General features: G+C 43.4%; 1 protein-coding gene across 2 annotated transcripts in view; it reads right to left on the reverse strand.

Annotated features, from left to right (window-relative positions):
- Positions 1-22160, reverse strand: part of PAG1 (phosphoprotein membrane anchor with glycosphingolipid microdomains 1) — a 92592-nt gene that overhangs the window by 11414 nt on the left and 59018 nt on the right. For both annotated transcript variants that reach the window (XM_058528937.1, XM_058528938.1), the window contains 3 exons: positions 5430-5637; positions 3810-3861; positions 1929-2025 (listed from right to left, as the gene is read on the reverse strand). In XM_058528937.1, coding sequence (XP_058384920.1) covers positions 1929-2025; positions 3810-3861; positions 5430-5554 — 274 coding nt within the window. In that variant the 5' untranslated portion in view covers positions 5555-5637. The remainder of the gene's footprint in view (positions 1-1928; positions 2026-3809; positions 3862-5429; positions 5638-22160) is intronic.

The following is a 22160-nucleotide window of genomic DNA, read 5'->3' on the forward strand; positions in this document are numbered from 1 at the left end:
AGAGTAGTAATGATTCCTATCATACAGGATAGCAATAATACCTCTCTTACAGGATAATAATGATTCCTACCTTACAGGGTAGTAATGATACCTATCTCACAGGATAGTAATGATTCCTATCTTACAGGGTAGCAATGATTCCTATCTTACAGGGTAGTAATGATTCCTATCATACAGGATAGCAATGATACTTATCTTACAGGATAGTAATGATACTTATCTCACAGGGTAGTAATGATTCCTATCTCACAGGGTAGTAATGATACCTATCTCACAGGATAGTAATGATTCCTACCTTACAGGGTAGCAATGATTCCTATGTTACAGGGTAGTAATGATTCCTACCTTACACGGTAGCAGTGATACCTACATTGCAGGGTAGCAATGATTCCTATGGTACAGGGTAGTAATAATACCTATCATATAGAGTAGTAATGATTCCTATTGCACAGGGTAGTAATGATTCCTATTGTACAGGGTAGTAATAATACCTATCATATAGGGTAGTAATGATTCCTATCGCACAGGGTAGTAATGATTCCCATCTTACAGGGTAGCAATGATACCTATCTTACAGGGTAGTAATGATTCCTATCGCAGAGGGTAGTAATGATTCCTATCTTACAGGGTAGTAATAATACCTATCATATAGGGTAGTAATGATTCCTATCTTACAGGGTAGTAATGATACCTATCTCACAGGGTAGTAATGATACCTATCTCACAGGATAGCAATGATTCCTATCTCACAGGATAGCAATGATTCCTATCTCACAGGGTAGCAATGATTCCTATCTCACAGGATAGCAATGATTCCTATCTCACAGGGTAGCAATGATTCCTATCTCACAGGATAGCAATGATTCCTATCACACAGGATAGCAATGATACCTACCTAACAGGGTAGTAATGAGTCCTATCTTACAGGGTAGTAATGATACCTATCTTACAGAGTAGTAATGATTCCTATCTTACAGGGTAGTAATGATTCCTACCTTACAGGGTAGCAATGATACCTATCTTACAGGGTCGTAATGATTCCTATGTTACAGGGTAGTAATGATTCCTATCTTACAGGGTAGCAATGATTGCTACCTTACAGGGTAGCAATGAAACCTACATTACAGGGTAGCAATGATTCCTATCTCACAGGGTAGCAATGATTCCTATCTCACAGGGTAGCAATGATTCCTAATTACAGGGTAGTAATGATTCCTATCTTACAGGGTAGCAATGATTCCTATCTTACAGGGTAGTAATGATACCTATCTCACAGGGTAGTAATGATACCTATCTCACAGGATAGCAATGATTCCTATCTCACAGGGTAGCAATGATTCCTATCTCACAGGGTAGCAATGATTCCTATCTCACAGGGTAGCAATGATTCCTATCTTACAGGGTAGCAATGATTCCTATCTTACAGGGTAGTAAAGATTCCTATCTCACAGGGTAGCAATGATTCCTATCTTACAGGGTAATAATGATTCCTATCTTACAGGGTCGTAATGATTCCTATCTTACAGGGTAGTAGTGATTCCTATCTTACAGGGTAGTAGTGATTCCTATCTCACAGGGTGGTAGTAATACCTATCACATAGGGTAGTAATGATTCCTATCACACAGGATAGTAATGATTCCTATCTTACAGGGTAGTAATGGTATTACTAGCAATAATTGTAATCTTACAGGGTAGTTGCTAGCTTAAATGAGTTAGCACACATACAAATCTTAGAGCAATGGCACATAGAAGTCAATTAATAAATACTAGCTTTTCATCCCAATGAGATCATTTTTGCCCAAACTGGTAGTAATATTAAAAGTGAGCAAGAACACATTTCCTGCTTTTTGAGCGACATGTTTTGAAACCTAGTCCTTTCCTAGGTGATGAGGCCTGCGTGGAAAGCCAGCGTTTTTGCAGTACTTACTGTCACCGTTGGTGAGGGCCCCGTTCTGTTCACTGCTGACAAGAGCATCCGTGGCCAGGCTAGTAACCGAACGGCTGAACATCTCCTTGTCCGAAGGCTGCAAAAACAAATGCACCACACCAAGAATCAGACTGCAGAGCAGAGGAGCCTATCCATGGATTTTTCAACAAATTAGAACAGCAACAACAAAAACTCAAATCCACTGCTTAAATTTAAGTTAAGTGAAATTAAACAAAATCGAGTTCCTCAGTTGTACTAGCCACATTTCAAGTGCTCTACAGCCACATGTGGCTAGTGGTTACCCTATCAGGTAGTTCAGATACAAAACACTTCCATCATGGTGGAAAGTTCTACTGGACAGGGCTGGCCTAGGATCTTAAAGGCACTGGGAATCTTCCAAGGCTATCTGCAAAGCTTCCCACCTGGTGATCACAAATGGGCTCCAAGTAGCTCATGTGGTATCAGTCCCCTCAGCTCAAGGTGAGGAGGGGACCAGAAGCCCCGTGCTGGTCACAATTGACTCCAGCAGACAGCAACCTCCTTCTTGCGTCACAGGTGCTGCAAAATGTTATTCTTGCTAAAGGTGTGCCATGCCATGAAAAACATGGGAAAGCATCACCCTTTGTCATCTGAAGGGAAGAGACTTAAATCTGGTCAAAGATAGTCGTAGAAGTCAATGACATTATCTATTTCATAACCAGCCAAGTCTCCGCTGCAAGGCTCACGAAAACAATCACATGGTAAAAAGGTTTGCAAACCCTTCGTATTCTCACAAACACATTCGGGACCCTTGGAGGGAAGAATGGCACGTGGATTGTTTATTTTCTACTGGGCTAGCATGTGTAGATATTACCTGGAATAATACACCAGGCTGAGCTATAGCTATGAGTAGTCAGAAAGTAAGCTGGTAGTTCAACGTATTTCTTTAAATACCCAACTGCTCCCAGGTAGCAGCCTGAGTCACTGCTCATATGACCTGTTCCCCTATCCTTCTCATGGAATGCAGACATGACCCAGGACCCAGAAGACACTGAGGGCTGTGGAAAAGCCAGCAAAGCCAGGTCATACCAAGGGTGTTAGGGGTCCCAGGCTCTGGTTAACTTAGTGACCAGCTGTTATGGTTGAACTGTATACTCCCCAAATTCCTGTTGTATCCTCCCCAAATTCCTGTTGAACTTCTAACCTCTAATACCTTAGAATGTGACCTTATATAGAAACAAGGTCAATGCAGATGAAACCAGTTAAGATGAGGTCATAGTGGAGTCCTCATAAAAAGGGGAAACGTGGACAGAGACAGACACACACACAGAGCAAAGACTACGTGGAGAGACTCAGCGAGAATACTATGTGACGATGAAGGGAGACAGCTACAAACCAAGGAAAGCTGAGACTGCCAGCCAGCAGGCCACCAGAAGCTGGGAGAGAGGCTTGGAACAGATTCACCTCAGAGCCCTCAGAAGGAACCAACCCTCTGACACCTCGATCTTGGATTTCTAGCCTCCAGAACCGTAAGACAATAAATTTGTTACTTAAGCCGCTCGATTTGTGGTCCTCTGTTATGACAGTGCTAGCAAACTGATACACTGGTTGGAGATGGGCAGAGGCAAAAAAGAAACATCCCTGCGGTAGGTCGGAGCGCATCCATTTCAGGAACTCTCCCAACAACCTGGCTACCTGCACAGGCCCCTAGCCACAGTGAATATACACCTGCAGGAGGAGGACACAGCCCAGGCAGCCAGTTTGCTCTGGCTGAGTTCTCTCCCTCCAGATCCTTCAGGTCGTGAGTGTGTGGGAACACGCTTAGATAAGCGGCTGATGTTTTAAAACGCAGACACACGCAGACACATGCACACACACACAGACACGTGCACACGGGCTCACCACGTTCATCAGGTTCTCATGGTCCCCGCTATGCTGTCTCGGCTTCTTTTCTCTGAAATGGCAAATAAAACATTGCTGTAATATCCAACCTGCCATCTAAAATTAAACACACGCTCCCCTTTTCCATCCTAATTTTTATCAACACTTAAATCTCTCTTTGAAGAACCAAATTAATTTTGCCAAGGAAGCCAAAGCTAGACAGCTACTCGCAGGCGGTAGGGCCTGAGGGGGTCGAGTCACAGCACGGGACGGTCACCTCTCTTCTCTCCTTCTTCTAGGAGAAGAAAATACATGTTCACAACAAGAGGACCGAGGCAGGTTCCTGAGTTGAAACTGTTCATATCTAAAATACTGGAATGAATTACACCTTTTTTTTTTTTTTTAAGGAAATCTAGACAATTCTTATCTCTTCATTGTTCTTAATTCAGAGTCTTTGCAAAGTTGCACACTGCAATGGGATTGAGAAAATAATCAAGGAAAATACAAATTTTGGCACGTCAGGAAGGGTACATGCTCTCAGGATGAGTCATATGTACTTCCAGTCTATGGAAAAGTCCGTCAAGTAAAAATAGAATTTATTTTTACTCAGGACAGGCTAAAGAAAGCCCTCAGTTCGAGAGAACAGTTTCCCATGTCTGTATAAGGCAACAGCGACACCTAGTGGGGGCGCGAATGATTACAGAGGCAGGCCCTCCCAGGCCCAGGGGAGCAAACTCCCTGCTCTCTTCTATTTCTTCATCTTCTGGCCAGACTGTCCCAGCCGTAGGGGTCCTGGGTCCAAACTGGGCAGGGACTAGGAGGCTACTTGGGTTCAGAGAGGTCGGCTGTTCCCCTCTTGACAGAGACTTTAGGGTAGGAAGCCACATCCAGACTTTTAAATGACACTTGACTGAGCTCACGGGCCCCCAGCAGCAGCCAATCCACCAGGAGGCTGCACGGATTGTAACATGTCTGAACACCTTGAAAATTATCCTGGTTAGAAAGAACTTTGCTTCTCTCTGAGCACAGATCTCCTTTTAGAGGGATACAGACATTTTACACGAGGGAGACATAGAGGGAAGGGGAGGAAGAGAGAGAGAGGGCGGGGGAAGTATAATTAAAAAAAAAAAAGACAAGATGATTATTTCCTATCAACCATGTCTTTCTTGTAAGAAAACTAATCTTTTTCTTAAGAAACTGCAGTTCTAGATTACAAATCTTTATTGAAATGATCCCTCCAAAGGGATCCACGTAACAAAGCAAAAATTCTTAGTAACTCTGGGGGGCAACAAAAAGACTATCTTTAATGCACATCCTACTTAGATTTCCAAATGTCCACCAATGGAAAAAGACAATACAAATTTTGACAAAGATGTGCTCAAAAGAATAGCAAGAATGTCATTCTGGGAAGTTTCCATATACAAGGGCTCTTCCCCAACAACATCGAACGTGGATTCTCATTCAGCTAATAAAAACTGTCCCAGGATCCTTTGCAACAGAGAGGTAAGTAACCCTAACACATGAGTTTCTGTGAACTTCTCTGCAGTGGGATTCCATTCATATCAGGCTTTTGATATAAACAGTCTTCTGGGTGCGGGGAATGTGTGATTTTAAGGTTCCGGTAGATACACTCACTCTCACCTGTCACAACTGGAGCACAGAAAGATGAGGAAGGCGATGAGGAAGAAAGTGGCCACAGCCGCCAAACTCCCCCACAGGGCGATCTGCATCTGCCCACTGCTCAGCATGCTCCCCAAGGGGCCCATGGTGGCGGCAGGAAGTGGCACGAGCTGGTGGAAGATGTCAGTCCTTCAAAGCTGGCGACATGGGAACAGAGAGCTGCGTCCTCCTGCAGAGAGACCACATGTGAAACAACTTCTCGTGTGAAGTGACGGAATCCTGTAACTGGTTCACGCCAGGAGGAAGGCCTCTGAGCAAAGGCAGGGGCTGAGTGCACAGTGTCTGAGGCAATGGACGTCTTGTTATCTGGATATGACTGGGGACAGATCCTCAGTCTTCAAATAAAGCAAGATTCCAAGTACTCCATTGCAAATAAATAAATGCTTATTTGGATTCTGCTTTTCCAGAACAGTCTAAAGCATTTATTACAGCTTTCACAAAAATGCAGTTTGCATCTTCCCTACCTGTCTCCCTAGCTCCCCAAACCTGCTTTTCTTCGAGAAGGTTTAAGGTCACTGCAACTAATGAAACAGAATGTCTCTATATTCACCTCCATAACTAGTTATCCGTTCTGAGTCTGTGACTGTTTATTTTCGGGGCCAGCTTTCCTAGCTCCTGCGAGCACTCCATAAGCACGGCAAATGAACGGATGATGTATGTGCTAAGAATACATTACCAGCAGTACATGAGACGTGTATATAAACAGCTACCAATTAAACATAAGAGGTGTCCTTCGTACATTTCAGGCCCTGGCATGTGCCTGGGACTCGGCTAAACGCTCTCCTCATTTCTTCGCTGCCACCAGCCTGTCAGGAAGGCACTGCTAATCCCCATTTTCCAGACAAGGACGCTGAATGGCAGAGACGTCGAGTAAGTTCCCCTGAAGTGTCACAGGTGCTAAGTGTCTCTTGGCCCCTAGAGGGCGTTCCTTCTCCCTGGGGGCTGCTGCTATCTGTTCCAGCTACAACGCTTCTCGACGAAAAGAGTCACAGATTTTGAAAAACAGAGTAGTACATTAAATTAACGATTCTATCATCAGAGAGGCCATGTTTAAAGAACATTTGCTTTGCTCACTTCTAGAACATACTAACTTAAAAGGAATAGCTTTTAACAATCTCAAATTTCATGACTAAAGTAAGCAATTAAATATTTTTGTCTTACGATAATGTTATTTTTGTCTTATGGTAATGTATCAGAACTTAAAAAAACTTTTTTTCTTGAAAAAAAAAACTTTTTTTTTGAAAACGACTGTCAATGTTGACATTTTATTTGCGTCACTGAAGAGCTTAACTGTATTCAGCCATCACCGAGCGTTCAGTTCAAGCCAGGGCCTGGGTGGCTGTGGCCTACAGTGCACCGTGTTCAACTGGACCAATTTTCTCCAGGTGAAATACATCACATTTATTTGAATATTTAAGGCTGAAGAAAAAGAAACTTTATCTGCAACGTATGCAGAGAGAATTCCAGGAGCTGAAGTCAATTGTCTTCCTTAGGTCCTGGAATCCACACGAACACTTCCTCACGCTCTGTAAATATATAAACGTACAACTTCCTGTGTAATCTAGAACTTCTCTCTCCCTGTGTTGGTTATATATTATGCCTGTAAACACCGCATGCATACAGTAACAGACGGTTCAATCGCTTTTGCATGTCTGCCGCTGGGCAGCTACAACTGAATGAAAATCACCACCGCTCCTATGATTTGTTGAGGCAAAGAATAATTCACGTTAAACTTAGACTACAAATTGGCACCACAATAAGTTATTAAAATACATTCAAGCAAGCACATGAATCATGGTCACCTATGAATATGTACAAAATAAATTTTTATATACAGGTCCAAGGCATAACACATTTTCGGAAGCACAAACAAAGGATATCTGTTGGTTCCTTCATTCATTCACTCATTCATTCATACAACAGATTTAATCAATGTCTATTTATAAAGGGCTAAGTTCTTAGAAAATAGTTTGCTGTGAATTATTCAAAAGCCAGATATCCATCCAGCAAGCTAGTGTGGGATCTGTAGCGCCTCCCTCCACTTCTGTACATGTTTTTCTTCTCTCTCTCTCTCTCTCTCAACATTGGGAGGCTGTTAGAACATGATGGAACATGTGGGGTGCCTGGCCTATCAGACCAGTGGAGGGAGAAAGCGGATGGAAGCAGATTATTACAAGCTACTGAGAAAGGTGTAACTCAGAGAAAACGTGTCCAAGCTCCTGGCTTTTCCACTTCAACTAGAATTTGCTGAAAAGCTACTGAAAGAACTACTTCTTCCAAAAGTTTTCATGGTGGACGAAATCTCACGATGAAAAGAGTGATCGTCTGGCGCATGTTTCTGAGTCAGATGCACTGTGATCCCTAAGGATAGTTGTTGGGCAGCTTCCAGTCCTCGGAGCTCTAAGTGCTGCTCTACAGGAGGACCAGGAGCCAAGGTCACCCCAGGGGCCGGCGGGGGTCTGCCTATACATGACCTTTGAGCCTCACAGCAGACCCCCTGCGTGCGGTTATTCCCATTTTAGAGAAAGTCTGCGCCCCTGTTTCTCTTCTCTCCTGGTCTCTTTCTTTTTCTGGACTTCTGTTCCCATAATTCTCCTGCCTATTCCTTCTCGGGTCATCTCTTTCCTAAATTTCAGTGGCTCAACTACAGTGGAGACAGGAATGTCCTCCCCCCATGTGTGTAGATGCACTGGCCCCTCCTCTGTGTGTAGATGGACTGCCCCCTCCCCTGTGTGTAGATGGACTGCCCCCTCCCCTGTGTGTAGATGGACTGTCCCCTCCCATGTGTGTAGATGGACTGCCCCCTCCCCTGTGTGTAGATGGACTGCCCCATACTCTGTGTGTAGATGGACTGCCCCCTCCCCTGTGTGTAGATGGACTGCCCCATACTCTGTGTGTAGATGGACTGCCCCCTCCCCTGTGTGTAGATGGACTGCCCCCTCCCCTGTGTGTAGATGGACTGCCCCCTCCCCTGTGTGTAGATGGACTGTCCCCTCCCATGTGTGTAGATGGACTGCCCCCTCCCATGTGTGTAGATGGACTGCCCCATACTCTGTGTGTAGATGGACTGCCCCCTCCCATGTGTGTAGATGGACTGCCTCTCCCATGTGTGTAGATGGACTGTCCCCTCCCATGTGTGTAGATGGACTGTCCCTTCCCCGTGTGTAGATGGACTCCTCCCCCATGTGTGTAGATGGACTGCTCCTGCCCCATACTTGTAGATGGACCGCCTCCCCCCACGTGTGTAGATGCACACATATGACTTGCATGTTCTTCTTTCTTGGTGGAGATGAGGGTGGAGGCCTGGTGTGGATGGTCCAGGACTTTCCAAGAAGTGCAATGGCCTTTCCTCCCATGGCTGGACCCTCGTGCACTGGTTTCACCGAGCTTAAACGCAGTGCTTAGGAGTCCTCATTTAGTTTATTTTCAGCAGTGGGGGAATCAGCATCCTTCCCCCTGGCCAGAAGGCTTCTCTCAGGATTAGCGATAGAAGGACAGAATAAGAGGACACGAGGCACAGTGTCTGGGATGTAAGAAGTTCCCTGACAAGGGAGGGCCCCTGCTGTAATGATGGCATTTTCCAGATCACACACTGTGCCTTATACCAACCAGGTTCCATGTGGAGAAGACGACCCAAGGCTGCAAAGCCCAGGACACTGTTACTGGTCCTCGAAGACCATCTTATTTTCTGCTAATTCCTACGTCAAGTAAGATATTTTCTGAGTACCCAGAATTAATCCACACCAGCAGAAATACATGAACAATTTGAGGCTACCTCTCATGATTCTTTCATGGAGATATTTAAGCCTATTTCTCTCAATCATGTTCTTACCTAACAATACAATTGCATTCAATTATAGAATATCATGTCTTCAAAGTTTAAACAATAGTCCCTTGTCAGACCACATGTGCAAATATTCTATGAGTTATTCAACATAGGGCAAAGGAGGACCATTCATTATTCCTCAGCAAACATTCATCATGGCACCCGAATGCCCCCCTAAGATGAGTTGCAGAAGACTGTAATATTAAGGAAAGAGCAGATTGTCGAATAGTTGTACATCAATTCTTTTTGCTTTAGAATAGGCTTCATGTCCACTGCACTGCATCATGACCAGAGACTGTAATTTAACACAAATGTATGACACTGCTGTAAAAGAGGTGTAGCCTTCCTCCCCACCCCAATATTACATAATTCCGAACTACAGGGGCCACTTGTCCTCCGGCCCTGAGAAAGATCAGTAATTCAGGTTATAGGACTTGTGTTGAGGATCCTCTCAGAAGTTGGGCTGGATAATTATCCTGGACTAAAAGCTCCACAATCTCTCATACTTTTACATCCATTCAGTTCATGATTTTAATCAACACGATTCAATCTTAAGAAAAAGCCAAGCCTTTTAAGAGCAGGTGCCACTGTTCACCACGAGGTGGCAGTATAATTCTACCCGCAGCCCTAGGCAGCAGGCTCCTGGAGGAGGGCCACTCAGTTATTCCTGCCGTCTGTGCCTTATGCTTGGCATTTTAATTGTCTTCATTAGCCTGCACCATCAGCCACCAAAATCAATTCCAACAGGAAATTGAAACAAAAACAGGATGAAACTAACGAAAGTTGCAGCCTGAAGAGCAGCTATTTGTTTCTTTAGCCAAACACCCTTAACAGGTAGCTGCCCTGATCACGGCAAATTCTGTAAATAATATGGTAGAGCTGGGATGGCCGGTGGGATTAGTTAGAGCAGCAGACACTTTAGTTCCTGTGAAGCAGGTTTAGGGCAGTAATGATGGTCATTGCCTTTTTACTGCTGTCCTAGTTGACTCATAATTAAGCATGACAGAAACCACCTCCACTCATGACCCCTCACTGATGGACGGAATAAGGAGTTCAAGGACTCAACCCCGTGGGAAGGCCTCCTTCTTGGTCGTCACCAGGTATGGGAACCATGTGATAAAATGACACTTTATGAGCTACATATTAGCCAAACAAATTTAACAACGGCTGAGGAGCCAAATTCTCTGCCGGGCTCCTGTTCTGTGAGGCACTTTGGCAGAAACGAACCTCTCAGTAGAATTCTCGAGTCTCCTGAGAGTTTTAAGCGCAAGTATTTAAAGTCAGGTGGCTTTCTCTTCAGATTAAAGGGGCCCCGACACAGGCCAGGCTCCTACTCTGAACTCTGTGTGTGGGTCTGTGGTTAACACAGGGACCCAAGGAAGCAAATGTTTGCCGCCCGTCCTGCCAAGGCACCGAGGTTCTCTGCCGAATAGGGTCGTTACAAAGATTCCCCTATTTCTCTCCTTCCCCGAGTCGGGGGGAAATACACCCAAAGAGCAGAAGGTGGTAAAGGCCTCCAAGGTAAGATTTTCTTCCTTATAGTTTCCCGAATCATTTTATAACATCACTACGGAGCAGTACCTTGACATTTTCTTCTGTGGCAGCTTAAGAGAAGCACACCACCTGTGAACACGAGAGAAAGGACCCTGGAAAGCCTTAATGTCACCCAACTGACCCCGTTATCAACGCTTGGGGCTGACGGCAGAAAAGGCCAGGCATTCACTCTAAGAGCAAGTTATAAATCCTTAGGGCCATCTGTCAGCGAAACCTGATTACTCTTCGTACATACCAGACCTGTTGATCCACACAGGAAACGAGAAAGCTGACCTTTTGGGGGGTGGTATGTGTGGCTGTTACTTGTCTTCAAAAAATACATTAAACCTACAGTACAGAAGTAATACAGTTTATTGATTATAAAAGCCCTGCTGACATTTTGTTTTCGCCTTCAGAAAAGCCTCAAGGCAAGACTTTGGCAGGTAAGGAATGGCTTCCAAGGTTGCTTTTGCTCATTTCCTGACTTAAAAACCAATTCCCAAGGTTCATTATTTATTTACTTATTTATTTTTGCTGAGGAAGATTGGCCCTGAGCTAACATCTGTGCCCATCTTCCTCTATTTTGTATGTGGGTCGCTGCCACGGTATGGCCATTGATGAGCGGTGTAGGTCCATGCCCAGGATCTGAACCTGGGTTGCCGAAATGGAGCACACCAAACTTACCCACTAGACCACTGCGCCGGCCCCTCATTTTTTACTTGTAATGGTAAATCTCATGAGAGGGCAGGAGAAGGAGGGTGGGGGAGAGAGACAGACAATGAATCTTCCAGACTGGCTGAGGAGCAGAGGTACAGGGTCTTCCATTTTGCACAAACAAGTCTTAATGGGACGTTTCACAAAGTGTGCAGTTGGGCTTCAGATTCTATTTCTTCCTGCCTCACACATTTGCTCATCTGATCTAAATTAAAAGCTCCTTGAGGGCAGGGATGTATCTGTCCCACCATCTTCTCAGCATCTACATGAGCTGGAAAATATGAGCCAGTCAAGAATTTTTATGGAATATTTGTTTCTGTGGGAAGAATGCTGAGCAGATTCCCAAGCTGACTCTCAAAATACACGCTTAATTATTAATTTATCAGGTGAGGGAGGGAGAGGGAGTAAAAGAGATGAGCACATCAAGCAAACAATTCAAAAATAAGCCAAGTGTGTCTTAAAGCAAAACCTTAGCTCTGGAATAAACATGGCCGGTGGGTTCTCTGAACTGTCACCTGAGCAGCCGAACATCTCTTGAGAAAAGTCACGACACTGGAAATGTTGGTTTCTCTGCTTGTGAATCCTCGCTGACCTCAGCAGGCCTATCTGCTCCGGCAATGTCACTGTGTCCCCAAGCTCTGCACTCCTCTGACCCCTTCTCAGCAATGACATTTCACGCCTTCTCCATCTCCTAAGAACCCTGATGCTCTCACCTTTCTCTTCCCTCCTTCACAAACTCTGGGCCTCACATCTCTCAAAGAAGAGAGGAGCCTTAGATACTCTTGGCTCTTCTTTCCTCATTTTTATCTGACGAAAGCCTACCCATCCTGTAGGTCTCAGTTTAATTGTCACTTCCTTGGGGCAGCTGATGCTTTGCCTTTTTTTTTTTTTTTTTTTTTTACAAGCTTTCCCTTCATAACATTACTCAAAATGGAGATGACGAGCACTTCCTGTGTCTCCTCCACTGGTCTAAGCCCCCAGAGGTTGGCGCTGTGAACGGACCTATCTGGTTCACAGCTGTAGACCTACTATGTGGCACACAGTAGGCCTTTAATAAATAAGTTGAGTGAATTAATAGTTGAATAGGTTCACAGTTCAGAGGAGGAAAAGCATCCAAGAGGAGGTGGATATTGACCAGGCCTTTTAAAAAAATATCTTTATTTCTCAAACTCAAAGCTTTCTTTCATCAAGTTCTAACCCATTTTGCAGTGACAAGTGGTTTCACCCACATCACATAAAGTCAGTGACCATTACACCAAAGAGGAAACCTCACATAACCCAGCGACCATGAAGAAATTAATATTTCAAAGGCTATGCAAATATAGAATAACAAAAAACTTCCAATTTAGTCTAATAATTATCTTACTTTTCATCGATATTAATTTGGAAATGAATGGATAAAAACTCTTAATTTTCCTACAGCAGCTATTTTTTTCTCCATAAAAAAAAGGACCAGATAGCTTGAGTTTTAAATGCCTTCAGATCCACATTATGGATGGTCTTCTCATTATCCTATGCAAACACACATAGGATGTGTGTCACAAAACGTGACAATTTGCACCAGCTCTCACTGGCCCAGGCAAAACGCGAGGCATTTTCTTTTGCTTACACTTAAACTATTTTTTTAAAAAGTGATAGGTAAATGAGATGTAGAACGTGAACTCACAAAGTTCAAGTAAGAATTAGAAGAGGAAATGCTTTTTCTCAGACTTCTCAAACGATGGGGACGTGAGGAGTTACAGAAGTCTGCTTGCCTGACTACGAGCTAGGTAGGTCTCCACAGCCTGCCTTCACCCTACACACCATCACCTTGACTCTACCCAGTCTGCCCCCAGGGTCCAGAAGAGGCCTGCTACACACCAGGCTTGAAATAAAAAACACTGACGAACCTAAACAAGTACATCCTATGTGCCACTTTTCTACATGTTATGTTATTCAATCCTCTTGACCCTTTGATGCAGACGCTACTGTACCTACTTGTGGATGAGCAAACTGAGGCTCAAAGTTAAGTGCCTTGTCTAGGGTCACATGGCCACAGGTCCCTGGACAGAGTGTCCCCAGCACTTTCTACTCCAGCATACTACCTGGCAGTGTGTTCTCACCAAGGGCGCAGGGCCATCCCCACCGTGTTCATAACCCCCAGTGTCCGGCCTGTCTGGGACAATAGCAGACAGGTGAGGACATGAGATCCTCACCATCTTCCCCACAAGCTTAACACCACTCCGTGTGACCTGTTTTCAGCACCAGAGAGAAGAACATTCACTCTCTTCCAGTTTGCCCACTGCTCATTCCCAGCCACACATTCATCGTGGGTCTTCCTTCTAAATCCAGAATCTTTACGGCCCTCACCCATCAACTTCGCGGAGTCCTGAGATGTGGTGCTCACAGGCAGGCAGGTTGACTTGATAGTCCCACTCTGTTGCTCTGCACTGTTTTTAGTTGGCTTCTGAGGCACGGGTGGTTCAGCCACTTTTTTTTCATAACAGTAAAAGACTTAACCAGAAACAAAATTTGGCTTCTTTGCGGAGAGGTTCAGAAATTTACCGTTTGACATAAACACCTCTCAAGTCCTCCACTCACAGCTCGTGGCATTTAAAAGATCAGACTCATTTCAACACTTGGTGGGACTGTGGTTGGACAGCTAATTGCAAATGCTCCCGTATCTGCTACATATCAATTAGCTTTTAGCAAGCTCCCCTAACCAGGCTACCTCATGGAGATTGCACATCAAAAGACGCTTATTCTGGGGGCTGACCCCGTGGCCTGGTGGTTAAGTTCAGCGCATTCCGCTTCGGCGGCCCGGGTTCTCGGGTTCAGATCCTGGGCGGGGACCTACACCACTTGTCAGCTGCGATGTGGTGGCGACCCACATATAAAGCAGAGGAAGACTGGCAACAGACGTTGGCTCAGGGCGAATCTTCCTCAGCAAAAAAAAAGATGCTTATTCTGGAAAAGTAAACCCTCAAGATGGACGAAGTGGAATTTAAGAGTTAGACGGCCATTTAAGTTGTGCACCAAAAGAAGCCCAGTTTGCAGCACCAGTTCATTGTGAGCCGGAGCAGAGTTAGATAAAGCAGTGGGTCTTGGCCACACCTTTTGTTGCACGTCTACATCTAAATGTGAGGGCTGCTGACTTAAGAGCTAATCTTCTACATGTGCACTGGCAAGAATGTGGCTCAGCTTACTACCCAGTGCTGAACACAGCATAGTTATCTTTAATTTTCACCTTTACTATATTGAAAAAATATTACAAATTCTTTATATTATAAAATCGGCAGACAAAATACTTTTTATTGACTCCTAAAAAACAGAATCAAAATCTCAAACAATGTCCCTGGGATTTACTCGCTGGTGTTATTGGGAACTCCTTAGGGCGGGGGCAATGTCTCAGAGTCACTAGCTTGATTAGAATAAGTCAGAACTTGTATTTGAAAATGCAGGTTCTCAGGGCTTGTCCTCAAGGCTTTCTGCCAGGAGGGGGTGCAGATGACTCAACAGTATGACTCTCAAGCCCCTTCTAGAGGAAGCGACAGGGCATGGTTTTTGTCGGGCAGAGCTTCTCAAAGGGTGGTCCTGGAGCAGAAGCCTCAGCCTCATCTGGGAACTTGTTAAAAATGCAGAATTCTCCCCGAGGCTTAGGAATCAGCAAGTTTAGGGTGGGGCTCAGCAATCTCTGTTTTAACAAGCCCTCCAGGAGACTGTGATCCGTGCTGAAGTCCGAGAAGACTGTTCTAGAATAGTGCTGCTCACACTTTAATGCGTGTACAGATCACCTGGGGATCTTGTTAAGGCACGGACTCTGAATTCTGCATTTCTAACTGGCTCCCAGGGGAGGTCTGAGGACCACATTTGGAGTAGTACTGGTGTAGATGTTCATCTTCCTTCCAAACTGGGTTGAAGGGTCATCCGGCCAGGTCCCTGGTACTCAAACTAGCTTCATCTTACTCACAGTTACGTGAAGGTGAAGTCAGAGCTCCCGTGTCCTGGGAGCCTTCCTGATTCCCATATAAGCACTCAAACATACGGCAGCTCTGTACGAGGCCAGCGTCTAAGGATAAGGGAGTGAGTGGACGTGTCACCGACACACGGAGGCACAGACCACGTTCTGCTCTGTTCTTTTCCACTACGTTGCTATGCAGCCCGAAAGAAGCCCAAACCTCCCTGTGCCTCAGTTTCCCCTTCTGAAAAATGAGGTCACTTATAAGGCTTATTTCCAGCGCTGAGATTTTATCATTATATAAAAGTAGCTGGTGGTCCCTAAGGTTTAAAACAAAAATTCAGGACTTTCCACACACAGGGAAATGTTGACCCTGTAAGAACCTGAAATTCTCAGTGTGATCAATAGTTTCAACTCCCCAGAAAGCCGGGTCTTAGTAATTCATGGGAAACCTGACGAGACCACACCAGCTGTACGGACGTCAGGAGCAGGAATCATGAGTGGCCTTTTCAATTAGTGTGCAGGGCCGGGAATCAGTCCCGACAGCCACCCAAACATCAACTACACTTCTGGCAACACCACCACTGCACACTGGTTACAGAGTTGACTTACAAGTCTCTTTATTAACGTGTACTTGGAATATTGCACATTTATAATTTATATTTATAACAGCCTTTCAACAAAATGCAAGGACCAAACCAAAATATGCAGATGAGCATGCACAGGTAATGCAGAGAGAAAATACTGCTGCTAGAAGCTTCTGAGGCTTTTTAAAGGCATATGCCCCAATTTGGGAAACTGTTACAGAGACAGCAAGTTGGAAAGGGTCCATCTAACATCCAATCTCAGCACTTGATAAGCCTGAGGAGGTTCCAAATGTGAGAGAACATTCTGGAGACTTTCTCTGTCTCTGTTATTCAAGATGGCAGCTCTTTGGGTTGGTTTCATTGGTTTCTTGACTAATACCTCTGATGATATTTCTTAGTATTTGACACTAAGACACAAAGAGTGTTTTACTCTTTGCCCTTCTGTCACTCATTAAACAAACAATTGCTAAATGCCTACTACGTGCCAAGCACTGGTTCATTTCTACTCACAACTTGAATATGAGATTACACTGGTCTGCTGCAAATTTGCAAGAGATGAAAAACATTTAGAATTAAGTTCCTAATACAGAGATACACTGATCAAAGATGAAAAACAATTTACTGTTGAATTGCAAGCATGTGAAATCAGAAAAACGCCAAAAAGCTCCAAGTCCTTTCACTTTCACCATATTGCGTTAGAAACAACACTCAGTCACAGTAATTGAAGCTGGATTTCTTTCAGCTTGATGGCAGAGGCGCCGGGGAAGCGACGCAGCTACAGTGCCCTTGGACTGATGTTGTTTCAAGCTGAGAACTGTCCTCAATGTGTCTGGTGGATTCCAAAGCCTCTGCATGTTCACAGGGTGGAAAGGACCAGCTCCCATGCAGGCACTCATCGCAGTCAGGGTCAGCCAGCCTCTGAGGATGGGTCAGATTTCAAGGACCTCTAGAGAGCCCCCCAGCCCCCTACTGAAGGAGAGAAAACTGCTTTCACTTTACAGTTAAAGCAAAGCTTAAAAAAACAAATATTCACGGAAGAGGTGGCATGTGCATTTAAAATCCTACTCAGGCATAAATGACCGGAACAGACCAAGTCACCCAGTGAGGAAAAGGGACGGGAGGGAGAAGGATGAGAGGGCTGAGGCCCGAATGCAGGGCCCTGTGTGTGTGTCTGAGGTAAGCAAGGGGAATAGACTTGGGGGAATTTTCTGGTAATTTTTTTATGCTGTACCACTTTGTCTATAGCTGGCCTTAATACACGGGGTATTTTGTGAATTTAAGAACGTTGTGTGCATGTACATGTCTTCATACTTCAATACATTTATTTTCCTCTCCTCCTCTGCCCAATTTAGGGATGATAAAACTATGTTGATGGAGGCAGGGGAGATAGGTATAATAGAATAGCACACCTGTGGAGGTTCTGTTCCTCCATGGTCTGGCATGACTAAACATGGAACTCAACAATCAGAGCCAGTCACATTCTTCGGAAGAGGCCCATGTTCATTACAAAGGTTATTAATATCCTGGAGAGAGCCAAAGACTTTGGACTAGATATACAAGGCAATATGGAGGAAACTGGAGTCTTGAGTAGAGACATGACAGGAGAGAATAGTATCTCACTTCTGAGCAAGAGAATATTTGCTCAATTTAAATGGATGAGTGTTTTGACTATGGCCCTAACGAATAACTAGCCTTGATTTGTATCAAAGCGCACGGCCTCCAGGCCCCTCCATCTACCAGCCTCATCAGTTCCACTCGCCTTCCTTCCCAGGCCATATGGGAGCAACAGCCATTGCACAGACGCCTTGCAGAATCCCTACAGTCCTTCAGGACACCTGGGGCGCTGGGTACACTGCTCATGCCCAGGCCTGACCCTCAGACATTCTGATATAAAGAAGCTATAGTGGGGCCCAAGAATCTGTATTTTTAACATCCTAAGTGGTTCTGAACTAAGCAGTTTACTGAAAACCCTTTGCTCAGAATTTGTTACGAGCCCAATGGGAATCCCAGTGAGGTGGGAGTTACTCATCTTATCAAGCCTTCAGAAGTTCAGAATTACTCAAAACTGACATAGCCTTTGGCCAGGGGAATCATAGAAGGAATTAGGAAAGGGTGAGAGGAAATGTTTGCGTAAACATGGTTTCTACACGCTGCGTTATTTCCATTGGTTCATCCTGAGAAAGGAAAAATCTAATCCCATATTGAGTCCCAGTGGGCGGAGGGAGTGCAACTTCACGGAAATCTGCTGGGAGAGCTCCTCAGGGCATCTCTTCTCCTCACAATGCCACGTAGCTAATGTGATTATAAGACCTAATGAACTGAAACTAATGCAGTTTTGAAAATCTTCATAGCTAATGATAATCACATCTTCTCCCTCAAGATTTCCCATTTTCTCTGTTTGTAAATCATGAATAAAATGGAAGTTATGGGTTAAGGCTGTGTTTATGAAAAGTCTAGTGTAATTAGAAAGTTTTATATTTTGAATGTCACAGTGGTTTCCAAGTTGAAGGATCACATTTGGAACTTACATTATATGCCACAGCATTAAGAACTTCTCTGGAGAGACTTAGAATATGGATTCATAACACTACTGTTGTAAAGACAGTCTTTCCCCCTGCTGAGTTCAAAGCATTTTGTATGTCAGGTAGTCAATGTAGCCACTCTGCCTCAATTTCCATTTTCTTTGGAAGGCAGAGAACAAGTCCTCAGATTGCACAATGAGAGCTAACGTGAGGGTATGCTTTGACACCCCCCACCCCTCACTTCTCTATGCTACGTTTTCACCCTTTGGGGAAAGGAACATTTCAAAGGAATTAAACTGAGAGGGGGTGGAGTGGCCTGTGGTGAAGGGGCAAGCTTTGCAGATCGGAGGGGCACATTCTAGAGATGTGTTGCGGTAAGCTCAATAAAAAAGATGCCAGCCACATCTAAGTGCCCAAGTTAGTTGATCTTAATTTTGTTAATTTAATAATTAAAGAAACACAGATTTTTATGGAATATAAGGTAAAACTATTAAGAACTTAAAAAATGGAACATGGGAACCCAAAGCAATTTTGCATATGAAGGCAGGAAGGTGAGTTCACTCTTTTCTGCCATTGAGGCTTTGAACAGCTCTGGTTGTGCTAAGAGCACAGACTATAACATGTGACGGGGCCTCCTAGGGGTGTGGAGTATGCGCTGCATAGCCATAATGGGAGCTCTGTAGATGCACACTGTGGGACTATAACAGTGGGATTTGATCTGGGAGGGTCACTGTTTAATTACATCTCATGCCTCTATTACAGGAAAACTTCAACAGAATATACTTACAAAATGGAACAAGAAGATGTACTTTCAGGACAAAAAGAAAACTCGGTTAGGAAAATCGAGGAAGTCACTGACACCTAGTTATGGCTATTGGGAAAAGAAGTTAGTGTTTATCGTTTTAATTCACCGGATTAAATAATCTAAGCCAAGTGGCTTCATTCCAGTTATTTTTGTAAGCAGTTATTTATAATGGTTATGTGATTTCTCAACACTAATTATAAAACAATATATTATTATTCCTTAAATGAGAATGATTCAGTCTTTTTTACATTACTTCTCTTAGGCCTTTCTCCGAACTCTTTAACATTCTACTTCATTTTACATCTTAATACGTTGGCATATTATAATTTATTAAGAACAAGCTAATTTTAGGCACAGCCGGTCCACTAATAGTCACTGATACACTGTTTCATCTTACTGAGAAGATGATTAAGAACAATCTTGGATGTTCTGCAGCATTCACTAATCTATCATAAGTCTCTGATTCTGTAGCCAGGATCCATCTAAGACACCAAGGTGTATGATTTCAGTATAATCCCCAAACCATTAATACTCTCCCAAAGACTGTGTCATAATACTATTCCTCTGAGAATTAAAAAGAGTAGAAATGGGCTGAGAGATCAAATTCCAATCTGTCACATTTCCTAACAGAGTTGGGATCCAAGGCCTTTTCCCCTATTTATCACTGGGTATGGCTTTCAAATGAACGGAAGGTCACCCTCCTGCCACTGCTGACCGGAATACTGACATCCTCCATATCGCAGCTGACATGGTCCTAGTGTCATGAGTCAGGGACTATATTAGGTAGCAGCTGAACCTACTGACTAATTAATGTCATAAGAAAGTGACTTTTATAAGAAACTGTCATGATTTGTTTATCTGCATTTTTTGGTAAAGGTATTAATGCCATCATTCTGTTACACAGTACATAAAGCTTTACCTGTCTGCATGATAAGCTCTTAGAGATTTTAATGCCAGAAGAAGGTTTTTTTTAATCCTGATGAATTAGTTTGCCTCTTTTTATAAAAACTAAACTACACATACAGAAATCATATTTCCTTTGCTCTTTCCCCCTCATACAGCTGGCTGGAAGCTCAAAGCTGTAATTATCTTTCAATTATAGCAATTACTTTAGTCTAGCTTTTTCTTTCTTCTTTCTACACCAAACCTGATTACAAGTTTTTGATTTCATATGTTTTGAAGAGTCTTATATAAGTGTCTTTATTATAACAACCTCAATAATTTTTAGAAGCAGATCTTAAGTTCTAAATATTACATATGTGAAGCTTTAAATTTAATTACCATGGACTATTCCTTTATAGATTTTTAAAGTTCTCAATGTCCAGACCAGGCTTTAGAAGGAAGAAGTGTTTTCAAAAAAGCAAAGAATGAAAGAAGGAAAAAAGGAGGAAGGAAGGAAAAGAAGACTTTCCCACCAAATTAATCTTTGCGATCGAAAGTTCTGATCTCTATTCTAAGGAAATAACGAAAGAAGTATCCAGATGATACAATATGAGATGCAAAGACTAAGATCATTAAAATCAACTTTATCCTAAAAGCTATAAAGAATTATTAAATTCCTTTGAATTAGACTGTTTTCAATCCTGGCTATACATTAAAATCACTGGGGAAACTTTTTATAATACGAATGCCCAGGCCTAACCCCAGAAATTGGTTTAATTGATCAGGGATTGGGTGTGGATGCTGATATTTGTAAATGTATCCCCGGGGCATTTGAATATATAGTTAAGCCTGAGAATCACTCAGGTAGACTTCTTTCATATTTCTAAACTCTTCACTAGCAAATGCTACTTCATTTTATTTCTTACAGTATTGGAACATGGCATAATCAGGATGTGACATAAATACAGCTCATTGTTCTCTTCCCACATACGTCTACACTGGGAGCCATATAAACCAAGCTTTTTGCACATGTATTCCGTTAGAACCCAGGCCAAAACCGAGGTATGGCTTCTGTTCCAGAGGGTGCTATCCGAACTTGCAACATAAAGACTCAGACTCAGAAGATCCGAACACTGAGCCATGTTCTTTGATTGTCTGTTATATTATGTCTACCTATTTTTCTCTGCATCCCTCAAAATACTAATCAAAAAGTTGTATGGCTAAACATAATTGAATAGATAAATTAAAATAGCATTATTTTAAACTATTTTCAAATACGAAAATTTCAACAAGAAATACAAAAAATCTCTTGGTTTGTTATCGGTGGGAGGCTCACATACCACTGTTTTTAGATTGATCTAAAATATATTCAATATCTCCACTTTCAAAATGATCCATAATTCTTTGAGGTAAAGAGTGTATTAGAAATCAATATATTATTATGACAATCCTTTTCTTTATGCTTTAGGCTACTGTAGCTTTTCTCTCGATTTTCGTTGCTTAAATGAACACAATACACTTTGTTCAGCTCCATTGGACAAACACTTATTGAAGGACTACCACCGGCCAGGTGGGCCCCAACCCTCCAGTTTCAGCTGGCTCCTTAGTCTCCTTGGCTGTGACCTTCCAAACCCACAGGCTTTTTCTTTCTCGCTCTTCAACATATCGAGCTTTCCTCACCCTGAAACTTTTAAACTAGCTGTTTATCTGCTGGGATGATTAACATTCAGGTCACCAAACAGCTGGTTCCTCTTCATTTTTTCTGTTCAAACATCATGTTCTCAGAGAAGCCTTCTCTGACCAACCATTCTAAAGCTCTCCTGTCCACCCCCAACTCAGTCCTTACCCCATTACCCTGTCTTCCTTTCCCATTATCCCTATCTGAA

This window comes from Diceros bicornis, chromosome 33 (genome assembly GCF_020826845.1).
Source record: "Diceros bicornis minor isolate mBicDic1 chromosome 33, mDicBic1.mat.cur, whole genome shotgun sequence".
In the NCBI taxonomy this organism is placed as follows: Eukaryota; Metazoa; Chordata; class Mammalia; order Perissodactyla; family Rhinocerotidae; genus Diceros; species Diceros bicornis.